Source organism: Triturus cristatus, chromosome 12, assembly GCF_964204655.1.
Source record: "Triturus cristatus chromosome 12, aTriCri1.1, whole genome shotgun sequence".
NCBI lineage: Eukaryota > Metazoa > Chordata > Amphibia > Caudata > Salamandridae > Triturus > Triturus cristatus.
Window position 1 is genome coordinate 157554534 of NC_140595.1, and position 12197 is coordinate 157566730.

At 44.9% G+C, this 12197-nt stretch overlaps 1 protein-coding gene across 2 annotated transcripts in view; it reads right to left on the reverse strand.

Annotated features, from left to right (window-relative positions):
* Positions 1-12197, reverse strand: part of RNF115 (ring finger protein 115) — a 148085-nt gene that overhangs the window by 74970 nt on the left and 60918 nt on the right. For both annotated transcript variants that reach the window (XM_085638927.1, XM_085638928.1), the window contains exons 2-3: positions 6711-6769; positions 3827-3884 (exon numbers count right to left, since the gene is read on the reverse strand). In XM_085638927.1, coding sequence (XP_085495053.1) covers positions 3827-3884; positions 6711-6769 — 117 coding nt within the window. The remainder of the gene's footprint in view (positions 1-3826; positions 3885-6710; positions 6770-12197) is intronic.

Genomic DNA, 12197 nt, shown 5'->3' on the forward strand with positions numbered 1-12197 from the left:
CCATACTGAGCCACCTTAACATCCAAGCACACTACTGCAGAAAACATTGTAAGTGACGGATACATAGTGCTCTATGAAGCACCAGTGCTTTGTTGATGAGCCTGTCTGAGCAAAGCATGAAAGGCCATTAACCAAACACACATTCATATATGCATATTAGAAACATTCTCTGGTATACTGAGCACCCAGAAATTTATGGACATACTAACTTCAAGACAGTTTGGTGACTTGACACTCCTGAATGCCCGGTACTAAGATAATAATCAAAATGGTAAAATCTTCAGTTTTGGGATTTGCCTCTCAGGGAGAGGGCTAACGAGGTCAGGTGTCCATAGCCTCCAGAGAATGGAGATGTGAAGTACCACTAAGCAACAGTGCAACATAATAACTTTAAAATAAACTACAAGAAGATGCTCAGTCACTTCTAATCTTTGCCAATGTAATATACTGTTCTTTACATAGGATATTAACAAGATTGAAAAGTCTAGCATCTACACTACAAAACCACACCCAGGTATGTCATAACGTGTTAGTAGCCCCTGTTTGCACTGAAGTTCTCCTTGGCACAAAAACAATGTTTGTGTGCCAAAAAAGTCCAGTGACAAAACTGGACCATAATATAATCCACATTAGATAACACATTAACATACAACATTACTACGTGTCAGTCTTACTAAAGCAACTGCTAAAGTTCACAGGAAAGAGTAAAGTCAATCAATCAATGCCTACACAGACCCTCCCCCCCCCCCCCCCCCCCCAAGTCCTAATGCCCAGTGTCTTAGTTTGGCCACCAGAGTACTACCGTTCACTGAAGGGCGTTTCAAAAAACCCATCCCTAGTCAAACTAGCCACCCAGGGGAAATACAGCAACGAGTTGTTAGTCAACGAGGGCAGATTAGATTGCAGTTCTAAGACATTTCACCAGCAGGACAGAGTAAAGGCGGTAGAAAGACGAGGAAGGAAAGATGATGGTGTTTAAATATTCAAAGGCTCCTACCTTTGAGGTTACATTTCTTGAGAGTAAGCGCACCTCAAGGATACCACAGGACACTTCAAATGCAAAGGGGGGCTTACAGATACTTGACTTAAGAGACAGCAGCAGCTCTGTTCCCTCGCCACCTTTAACCAGGTGTAACTCGAGCTTAAGGAAATTGGACACTTTGTGGAATAAATGAGGGAAGTATGCTTCAGTAGATAACACCCATTAAAGCTCACAATATGTTCTACCGAAACGTTTCTTGAGCTAAGCAAACGGTGAGCTCCCAAACAAGGTGAAAGCAGGCTCACACTTTCCAGAAGAGCAAAGGAGAGGAGCAAAGACCATCCTCTGAACTTGCTTATTGTTCTTACAAGGATAGGCAGGACTGGGTAACAAGGTCTCAACGTGCTCTTCATCACAGAGCTGTATTTCTCCAACAATGTAGTTCAAAACAGCTCTCTGGTGTTGGGCTGGCACACTTGTCCCTTCACTCAGGGATGGCTTTTAGAACAGATCTCATTGCAGAAGGGCGTTGGGTCTTGCCATAAGGTTAGGCCTGCACCTTTTCACAGCACCTCTGTAGATATAGCACCAGTGTTATGCCACAACATTGTGGTCCAAAGAATTACCTACAAAAAATATATTGAATCCGTAATATCGACCACAACTATGTTGACAAGGTAAGTAGATGTGGAGTAAAGTATAGTAAACCTATATTCTCCTACACAAACTTAGCAGAACAATATAGTGGTAGTTGGAATTTTGGATCCGATAACCATCCATGTCAATATTTCATCCACAATATCGTCACAACCCCTCACAAGAGCAGAGACCTTCTTGGTAGATGTTATCTGTTTCTGGAACGGAGGATATCCAATTTACAACAGCAAATTGAAGACTTGTCCATCACTTCCGCTGGCTGGAATTTCATTTGCTCTGAAGGATTTAGCCCCATTTGGAATCGGGTGGGGGATCCACTTTTCAATTACAAGGGCTACAGGCTAAATTATGAGCAGGCTAATAGGAATTTTGAGGTGCGTGTTCTTAAACGGCTTTATACATCTCTTTTTTAAGTGTGTCGAAGCTAGCAACACCTACTGCTCCAATGTGCATTTTACCTGCACAATTTTATGTCCACAGATCCAGTTACTGTGCAGAAATTGACTTCCTCTGTTTAGGCTACAAACATAAGGAGAGGGAGACAGGCGCTGCTTCAGCACAAGGTGCACAGAAGAAAAAATGGCTATAAATCTTAACACCGCCCTAGTCAGTCCCGCTCAAGTGACAAAATCATTCTTTGGCCAGTTTATTGGGATGTCCAAGTTATTCATAAAATTCAAACCAGAGAATGATAATCTGATACAGCAACAAAATCTCTGGATGTGCAGGGGTCAGGAAGTATGCTAAAAAGTACACGGAGAAAGGCGAGCCACTGTGCAAACAAATTGTGGGTATCCTTCTATTAAAGTCCTAAAAGGTCCTCAGCTACTCAAGGATACCAGAAATACACAGCCAAACATCCTTAGCCACAACAACAAGTTAAGATCTCCAGGGGTGGGAGAATGACCAGGCTTTTAACATGAGGGCAAAAGGCAAGTAGAAATTCCAACAAGGTGGTCACATGTAAAAACTAACTTTTGCTTCAATGGTTGGTGGCAATTATGAAGCAGTTCAATTTCCCTACAGCCTATTCTGATGGAACAGTGCTCACTTTCTCATATGGGTAGGGTGGAGTTCTTCAGCAGACTACAGTGTTGTCATGTTGGAAGATTATTCAAAGTCAGCATAGAGAACCGATTTGGAGAATTGAAATATTTTCCTAGAGCAGAGAAACCCTAGATGAGGTAGAATTGTTTTAAATGGAGGCAGAGTGGGATAAAGTCAGCGGCCTATTCAACCCAACAGCGGCAGTACTAAGAGGTAATAATCCATACAGGTTGGATCTGGGCACCTTGGGTACACACTGCAGCAGACCAAAAGCTGGCTGTGGAATACTGTGTGAGCAGGAAGTCGAGAATTAAATACTGAAATGTCTTTTTATATTTACATCTATCTTTCAAGAAAGAGTCAATATAGATTTAGCACCAGCACCACTGCCGCTTTAAGCTGGAACTCTATTCCTTCTGTACAAGCTTCTGATGTTATAACATTTGTTGCTGTATCCTTACTCTACGTTGGACTCTGTTCCTGCATGTGACATCACACTGGAATCTAGTAACACATTAAAACAAAGTCAAACAAAAGAAAACAGTGATATATTTAACATCGAAGTACTCGCGTGGGAAAACACTAGTATCTACAATGACACCACCACACGGGCTAGGCACGTATTTGAGGTGGACACACGCCTTGACATGGTTTAGTACACTGAGGGCACATATGCACCCTATGCTTGCTATTCTAGAGCCATCTATGAAATAAAACAGAGGACAAAATTAGTTCACTTCTGTGATTTGTTACTGTTAGTCGCCATCTTGGCCTCGCACTTCTTCGGTGTGGCAGTATAAAACAAGGGCCTGAAGCTATTATGCCACTACACATCTAAACTTTTCTAACCTTTGCTTCAAGATTGCGTTTTCTAAACGAGAAAAAGACAGCATGAAATGAAAATGGTGTCAAACTGTTGCATTAATGTTGGTACCGTTAAGGGTCTTATCTAGAGTTCGTCAGGCAGGGTACACCGTCTAAATACAGCAGAATGGATTTCGCTGACATTGAGAGCCGACCACTAGAAAACACTTGGGGACATCAACTATGTTTCTGGTAGAACAGTCCACTAAGCTTTAATTAATGTCACAAGTCTGGATGACTACCTCCTTAAGCAAAAAAAAAAAAAAGCGAACGTACCTCTGCGAATTGTGTTGATGGATTGTGCTCTAGCCCGTTTCTGCCGGTATCTAGGAAACTGAAACACAGAAGGCTCTTGGAGTCAAACTCGTTCATACAGTACATAATCCTCTTGATTATTCAACGACCATAGTAAGCAGGATTTTCCTCAACCACACCACACTGCTGGAAAACCTGAAGCTCAGTTAATAAAAGCAAAACTGTTGGAAGCAGCTCATGAAATTCTTTAAATTGCCTTTGCAAAATGAAGGAATACCTCGTGCTTATGGAAAATAATACAAGTTTTTTTTGTTTTTAAACCACAGGACATATTTTAGAGAAGTCCAATTGTGAACTGACAAATAAGAGATGTCAGCATTCAGTAGTATGTAATTATTTACAAACCAGCAACAGGAAACAAACTGGAAAGATATAACACAGGATGTAAACATTGTTCGAAAGAATGTCTGTATGATAAAAAAAATTATGATTAGTCCAGCCTTCCAACAAAAACTAGCACAAACTAAGTATATATAGGTGTGCAGGAGACAGACCATTGGTGATCAGTGCTATTCTTTTATAATAATGTGTTTCTAGTTGCCAAAGCAAGCACACTCTGGTTCTATAGCAACCTGAAGGGAAGCAAAAGCAGGGCGACCAGGTCCCTCCTCATTCCGCGCATTCCACAGCTAATGTGCACTGTTTCCCCCCTGGCCTTTCAGTGGTGTCACTTGCAAAATGGCCAATTAAGAAAAGAGGCGCCAGTGTAGCGTTAAGACATAAAGCAGACTTCTAGCGTCAGTGCTACCCAACTGAGATGAGGGAAAGAAACAGGGGAACCCTACTCACAACAGAACCAGGGTACTAGTTATATATAAGGAACCAATGGTTCCTGTGGATAAATGGAACTGACTTAAGCAATAAGTGTGCACAATCGCAATAAAAAGGACCCAGTAATGTCAGAGGGCAAGAAAACCTTCTACACAGTTTGTTCAATATAGTATATTTTATATTGAAACATTGAATTATATATACAATTCTTTTAGTCAAAAGCGCAAATATTTGTGCATTGTGTCCCCAAGTGAAAAATGGAACCAAAAAGTGAATATACAAGGTGAATAATTATGTACACGGTTTCCATGAATTGTAAGAAACGACCATTCATATACACTTTTTCAACAGCATAGGTACACAGTTACACAAGCTGGGTAATGGTCCCTTTTTTGTGCTTGTCAACGACGTTTCGACCCCTCTATCAAGGGGGGGGGGAGGGGGGTCTCCTCAGGACTAATGATGTAGGGACATCTAAAACAAATTAAAGCATAAGGCCCATGTACCAGCACAAATGCGAGAAACTATTGAAAAGGACTTTGGAATGAGAGGGTTACCTGGATGGTGATAAGTGCAGCCTTAGTGAAAGTGATGTGCCACAGTGAAAGGCGAAAGAAAGGACTCACGTGAGGACCCGGACAGGTTCTTCAGTGATAGGACAAGAAAAGGCAAACAGTCACTACTTGCAATAGTGAAATGGAATTACAATGCAGGTGGTAACTACAATGCGAGACGAGGCACTGGCTTTGTTAAACATATCATGGTTATAATATTGATAATAGTTACCTCAGAGTGAGGCAACGCAGGCACTTCAGGATGTAGAATGGCTGACAGGCTCTTCATTAAGTTTGCTAGAGCCGTAGTGATGCATTTATCCCGGTGTAGTGCTGTGTTCAATGACAGTGCACTGTGGTATGCTGCGGAAGCCAGTGCCTCGTCTCACATTGTAGTTACCACCTGCATTGTAATTCCATTTCACTATTGCAAGTAGTGACTGTTTGCCTTTTCTTGTCCTATTACTGAAGAACACGGCTGGGTCCTCAGTCCTGAGGAGACCCCCATTGATAGAAGGGTCGAAACGCCGTCGACCAGCACAAAGAACGGACCATTACCCAGCTTGTGTAACTGTGTACCTATGATGTTGAAAAAGTGTATATGAATCGTCGTTTCATGGAAACCGTGTACATAATTATTCACCTTGTATATTCACTTTTTGGTTCCATTTTTCACTTGGGGACACAATGCACAAATATTTGCGCTTTTGACTAAAAGAAGTGTGTATATATAATTCAATGTTTATATATATATATATATATATAAAAAATATACTATATTGAACAAACTGTGTAGGTTTTCTTGCCCTCTGACATTACTGGGTCCTTTTTATTGCGATTGTGCACACTTATTGCCTAAGTCAGTTCCATTTATCCACAGAAAAACACATGTATATATATCTCTCTCCCCCCCCCCCCCCCCCACCCACCCACCAGCTGAGCTTACTATCTGGGTTTCTATTCGGGTGTAAAACGAGCTGCATTGTGGGTAGCCCTCCTGTTTAATTTGCATATCGGCAGAGTATGCACTTATGAGTTCGTATTCTTTTACATTATTTTGAAAACGTCAACATTTAAAAGATGGCCTTGACAGCAGCTGTCTGCCTGCTCACCTCGCCCAGAGTATGGCCAAGCTTTACAAAACGTTACATCCATTGGTGATAACCAGTATGTACCACACAAAAGCTGGCTGGGCAAAGGATTCATTCATTTTATTCTGTGTTAAATCTTCATTTTCCTCTTCTTTTAGAGTTTTGCACTTGGATCTTAAAGATACATTGTTGTATTTCCCTGAAAAATGAGCTAAGGCGACTGACTTGTCTCAGGAGGGCCAGCGAAACTGAAAACCAGATCTATTACTAGTGGGACAGATGAGGGCAGCTGATGAAAGACAACAGGCCCCCAGGACACAGGGCCGGATACAGCTAGTCTGTGACAAAGGGCTGTGTGTAGGGTGCTAAGAAGGGCGGAGGTCACATCAAAGGCATTCGAATGGAAAACACGTGAACTTCAGGCAGTACCTGGAATCCTCTGTTACTTCCTCGATAAATCCAGACTCGCATCTGGGGCAAATGTATTCCTGCAGCAAAAAAAGAGAAAACATCCGGTTTAGTGAGAACGCCAACTATTCAATTTTCGCCTGAATAAAATGGCTGCGTTTCCTGGCAGGCCAGGAATAGCATTAGGCCTGTGGCGTCATGTACCTTGTACCCACCCACCCACCCACCCCCAGCGCCTCGGAGGCAGAGAGGAGCAGCAACTAAGCCCTCCCACGGTCGCGAGTGCAGATCTGTCCACGGGGAGGTGCTCATGAGGGCGACCTGAATGTGTGGAGGGGGGGGAATGCCTCCCACGTTCACTCCTCCAACCCCCAGAAATACTGCCCTTTAGGAGAACGTGTGTACTGGGCAACCGAGGGCACTTTGGGGATGATGTAGAAACACAATTACAATTACAAGCAAAGAAACGAACTTCAGAAAACAATTCCCAATGCGAGGGAATGGGGTGTTAATGGAAACGTCACACTTGTTTTCATTGAGGCTTTTAGAGGAGGAGACCGTGTTTAAACAAACATTAGCAAAGGCAATTGTCCGGGTTTAATGTATTGTAATTGCATTTATATAGCGCTTTGCCGCTTACAACCCCCCACGAGGCGTCAAACCGCTTTTTCGGCAAGTAGCCCGCTACTCCGGAACCCAAGAAGGATTAGTGTTGTATTAGTATAGTGAAATATGAAAGTAATTGGAGTGGTGGCTAGGTTAGTCAGTTATTTGGATTCAGAAGGATAGCAGAGGGATAGAAGAAGGTTTGCATTTATATGTGCGACCGCATGCAGTGTCAGACACAAGGGAAGGAGCAGCAGGAGCGGACACAAAGGGCTGTAATTGTAATGCAGTGCCTCACCTACTTGGGTGGAAGGACGCATCCAAACAGCAAAAAGCTGTGTCCTACTTAGAGGTGGTTTATCCCACACTGGTGTTGTAAACACAGCTCTAAGGTTGTAGGCCATTGTGCCCCTCTCTGGAACGTGTGCAGCGTATTTAACCAGACTATGGAAGATTGTCCATAGAACCTGGAAAAAGTCATCTTTTCGGTAGCAAATGCATACGTGTCAATCTCTTCACTTAAATTGCAACTCATATGAAATCTTTAAGAAGGAAACACCACTAAGTCCAAAAATCCTTTAGGTCGCTGTAACAAAGACTAGATGATGTAATTAGTGAGGTCATCATTCAACATGTCATGAGCCATGTATGGTCAGGTCATAAGCAGTGCATGGCGAGGGCAAAAGGTATGGTTAGCTCAGTAAACTATAACTGGTGAATTTCAGAGCTGTTTTGGTTATTAAACGTTTGTTTATATCTTATTACAACACCTAACTATAACATCACTTTAACCTTTGTTTTTTCAGTGAATACACACTCGCATATGTATTGCAAATACATTAATACTAGGAAATATATTTCAGTCAAAACATATTTAGACATGAAAGCATAAAGAATTAAAGAATATATTCATAATAAATAAAACATTTAATTTTAATGATAAAAGTCCAGAAGTCAGAATATGTTAGATTAGAAATATATATATATATATATATATATATATATATATATATATATATTCACTGAAAAAACCATAGGTTTCACACACGTTATAGTTAGGAATTAGCATTTAAAAAACCTTGCAAATTCACTTAAAAAACCATAGGTTTCACACATGTTATAGTTAGCTGGGCATTTCCTTCGAAAAAACCCAATGAAATTCCCCCGTTATAGTTAGTGCAGGCAACTATAACTCACGCGACCGCAATCCGCTGCTGATGACGTCAGATATTACATCACTGTATTTAGACACTTATTTACCCATGTCTTCTTCCATTCATTTTTAGCCATACATATATTACAATTTTTTTTTTCAGAAAGACACATATGTCATCAGTGATGTAATATCTGACGTCATCAGCAGCGGATTGCGGTGAGTTATAGTTGCCTGCACTAACTATAACGGGGGAATTTCATTGGTTTTTCAGTGAATTTGTACGGTTTTTTAAACAAAACTTTTTCACGGCGCGCACCGCGTGCCCACTTTATGCAGTTCGTGTGCGCATGGTGGGCACGCGGTGCGCTTTGCGCACCGCGCGCCCACTTTACGCATTTCTTGCCGTGCTTTTTTTTCCCACAAAATCGCGGAGTGCGCGCACGCTACGCGAACTTCGCAGATTTTTTTCTGTTTGGATGGTGCGCGCTGGGTGCGCGCACTCGGCGATTTTTCGGAAAAAAAAAAATTGGTTTTTTTGCCCTTGGGTGTCCTTCTGGGACCCCCTGACCACGGCTAGGGGGTCGGGAAGTGTCCACGCTGCCCCCTTTTCACGTTCTCCACATTCGTTTTTCACCCTCTCAGAGTGCGAGAGACAAAATGGCGGCCGACACTTCCTGGTTTCGACCGATTCGAATGTTTACTAAGATCTACCAACCAATCAGAATTGCGCTCGCGCACGGCAAGGTGCGCGCACCCAGCGCGCACGCTGCGCGCGTATAGATATATATATATTGATTTAAATGCTATTTTCTCAGAAAATACTGAACAGATTTACACCAAACCTGCAAAAGGCACTTCATGGACCTTATGGCTACCTCTCTGCCAAATTACACGTAATTCTGTTCAGCCGTTCGGGCTGTAGCTGCGACTAAAGTCCCTATGGAAAAATCCATGGGGAAAACGTGTTTTGGGACCCCCCTTTTTCTCGGCCCCCGCTTGACGGATCACCCCGAGACTTTCAGGGTAGGAGCGGAGCGCCCCATTAGTTTTGAAAATTTCGCGAAGATTCGTCAATCGATTTAGAATAGAATTTTGAGATTTCCTATGGAAACACGGTCCTAACTATAACTATCTACTGGCGACCGCCAGTAGATATTATTATTTTATATATATATATATATATATATATATATATATATAATAATAATATCTACTGGCGGTCGCCAGTAGATAGTTATAGTTAGGACCACGTTTCCATAGGAAATCCGCAACATTCTATTTTGAATAACTTTGGCGCCGGTTGACGAATCCTCGCGAATGTTTCAAAATCGGTGGGGCGCTACGCTCCGCTCCTACCCTGAAAGTCTCGGGGGGATTCGTCAAGCGGGGGCTGAGATAAAAGGGGGGTCCCAAAACGCGTTTTTCCCATGCATTTTTCCATAGGACCTTTAGACACAGCTACAGCCCGAACGGCTGAACAGAATTACTTGAAATTTGGCAGAGAGGTAGTCCTCAGGTCAAGGAAGTGCCTTTTGTAGGTTTGGTGTAAATCTGTTCAGTAGATTCTGAGAAAATAGCCATAATGTCCTCTTAACAAGATCCCAGTGAAAAAGCTTTCGAGGCCATAGCGCCTCTGGCAGAGTGAGCACCAAACTGCCGGAGGCTAATGCCTGCCTCCTGCATAACCCAACGGAGCCAGCGTGCGATAGTGGGTGATAAAACTGCCTTGTGGGGCTTTTTAAGCGCAATTAAGAGCGGACGCTCGGGGGAGGAGCCAAGATGGCGACCGGAGCAGACGCTTGAGCGCCCGGCTCCGCCGGCCCTTGGCCTCGGACTATCATCCTGATTCCTATCCTTGCCGATTTTCGAGGTGCAACGTGCGCGACGACGCGCTGACCGCGCCGCCGCTTTCCCGGAGTCTGAGCCCGCCCGGATGCCGGAGTTCTTGGTGCCTTTGTTCTCCGCGCTGGACCCCTGCTCTATTGTGGCCTTGGCCGGCCCCCTGGAAGCTCCGCAGTCACTGGACCCCCGGCGCAAATCTGAGCCCCGCGGCCCCGATCCCGCCTCACACCACGGATTGTCGCCAGATGAGCCGGGGGAGAGACGCCCGGACACCTCCTTCACCTTTCGCCTGACGGGCTGGAGCTATAGGGTAAGCCCCGGTGTGGCGGGTCTCCTGCTTCGCTCTGTGGCCCGCGCTGTGGATGGCTGCGGACCCCCTTCTTCTATTGCCTAGTCGGCTGCAAAGAGAGTCCGAGGGAGGGGAAGCGACTGTTGGCTTTCACCTGTTGCGGAGCAGACCTGCGTGGAATTGCCTCCTTGTTACGACCCCCCCCTGGCCACTGTACCGTTCAGCGGTAAAACATGGCGTTGATTGCCTGCTCGCTGCTGGGGGGCGATGCTCCGGTCTCGCCGCTGCCCGCTTCGCCCTCCCTCTACCAGACTCCAGCTCCACAGTGCCGTCCCGGATTGCTGCCGATGTGGGGGCGCAGCTTCCGCTGACATGCGGCTCCGTTCTGGCTGCCCTGCGGGACCTTCGTCTGCAATTGTGTGTCGGCTTGCAAACGCTGAGTGAGCGGTTCGACTCCATACTGTCGGCTGCGGGTCGTGAGCGCCCCGTTTGTTCTCAACAAGACGTGGGTCTGCCAGTGCTTCTGTCCTCTTGCGGGGACGCAACGACTGTGTATAACCGTGCTACACTGGTGTCTGCATCTGGCTTTCCCGGCACCCAGGATCAATCGATCTCCTGCTCAATTGTGGACACTTTGTTTCCCCGTTCATTGCTGCCTGCTTTGTTGTTGCCTGCCTCACCGCGTCCGCAAGGGTATCCAGCTGAGCGACACCTGACGTCCTCGAGGAACCGTTCACGGTGGCCTACGGCTTCTTTTATGTGGAACTCCTGTACTTTACAGGCCAGGTCTGGATTTTATATGGTGCACAAGGGGACCTCAATAGATGATCGGCGGCCATTTTGTGACTCTACTTCTCCATCTTCTCCCAAGCGGCCATATTGTCTTTGTCTGCACGGGCTGCGGGGCCTTCATGTGGGGGCTAGTCTAATCTTACGCCCGCGATCGGGCCAGGGCTAGATTGATTTCTATCACCATGGTGTCACGGATGGGCTGGACTGGGACTGGAACTGTTTGCATATGTTGTGCGCACTCGTCGCGATTTGTCTGCCTTCATTTATATTGTTGTGACATGTTATCTTCACACGACCGCCTTTGGGTGTAGTGGGTTCTCAGTGTGTGGAGACGTAGTTGGCCGGTGGTTTCGGGCGCTCCGAGGTTACGTGGGCTCCTCCCCGCTTTCTTCTTTGTTTTCTTATTTTCTTTACTCTATTCCTACTTTCTCTCTTGTCTATATTTCGGGTTCATTGGGCGACAGGCACTATGCCGGGGGGGGGGCAGGCCGTAGCCTCCGCATTGGTGTAGGGTGGGGGGGTAATTTACCTTTTCTTTTTAGTTCTATGGGCCTCTTTCTTCTATGTCTCTGCGCTATACTTGTTTCCGATTCGGGGTCCGGGTGTGGGGTGGATTGAGTGGGGGCGGCTTTGGAGGGGTGCGTATTTACTCATGTGACTATCCTGTTATATAACTGCATCGCCTCACTGTCTGAGATTTTCTATGGCCGTTTTAATGATGCTGCTGCTCTCCCGTGTGATGAAGCCATCTTGCGGACTCGAATCTCCTTGGTTCTATCCTCTACTGACTTTTTCCTCGATAAAATTATTTTGAAAACCTTAA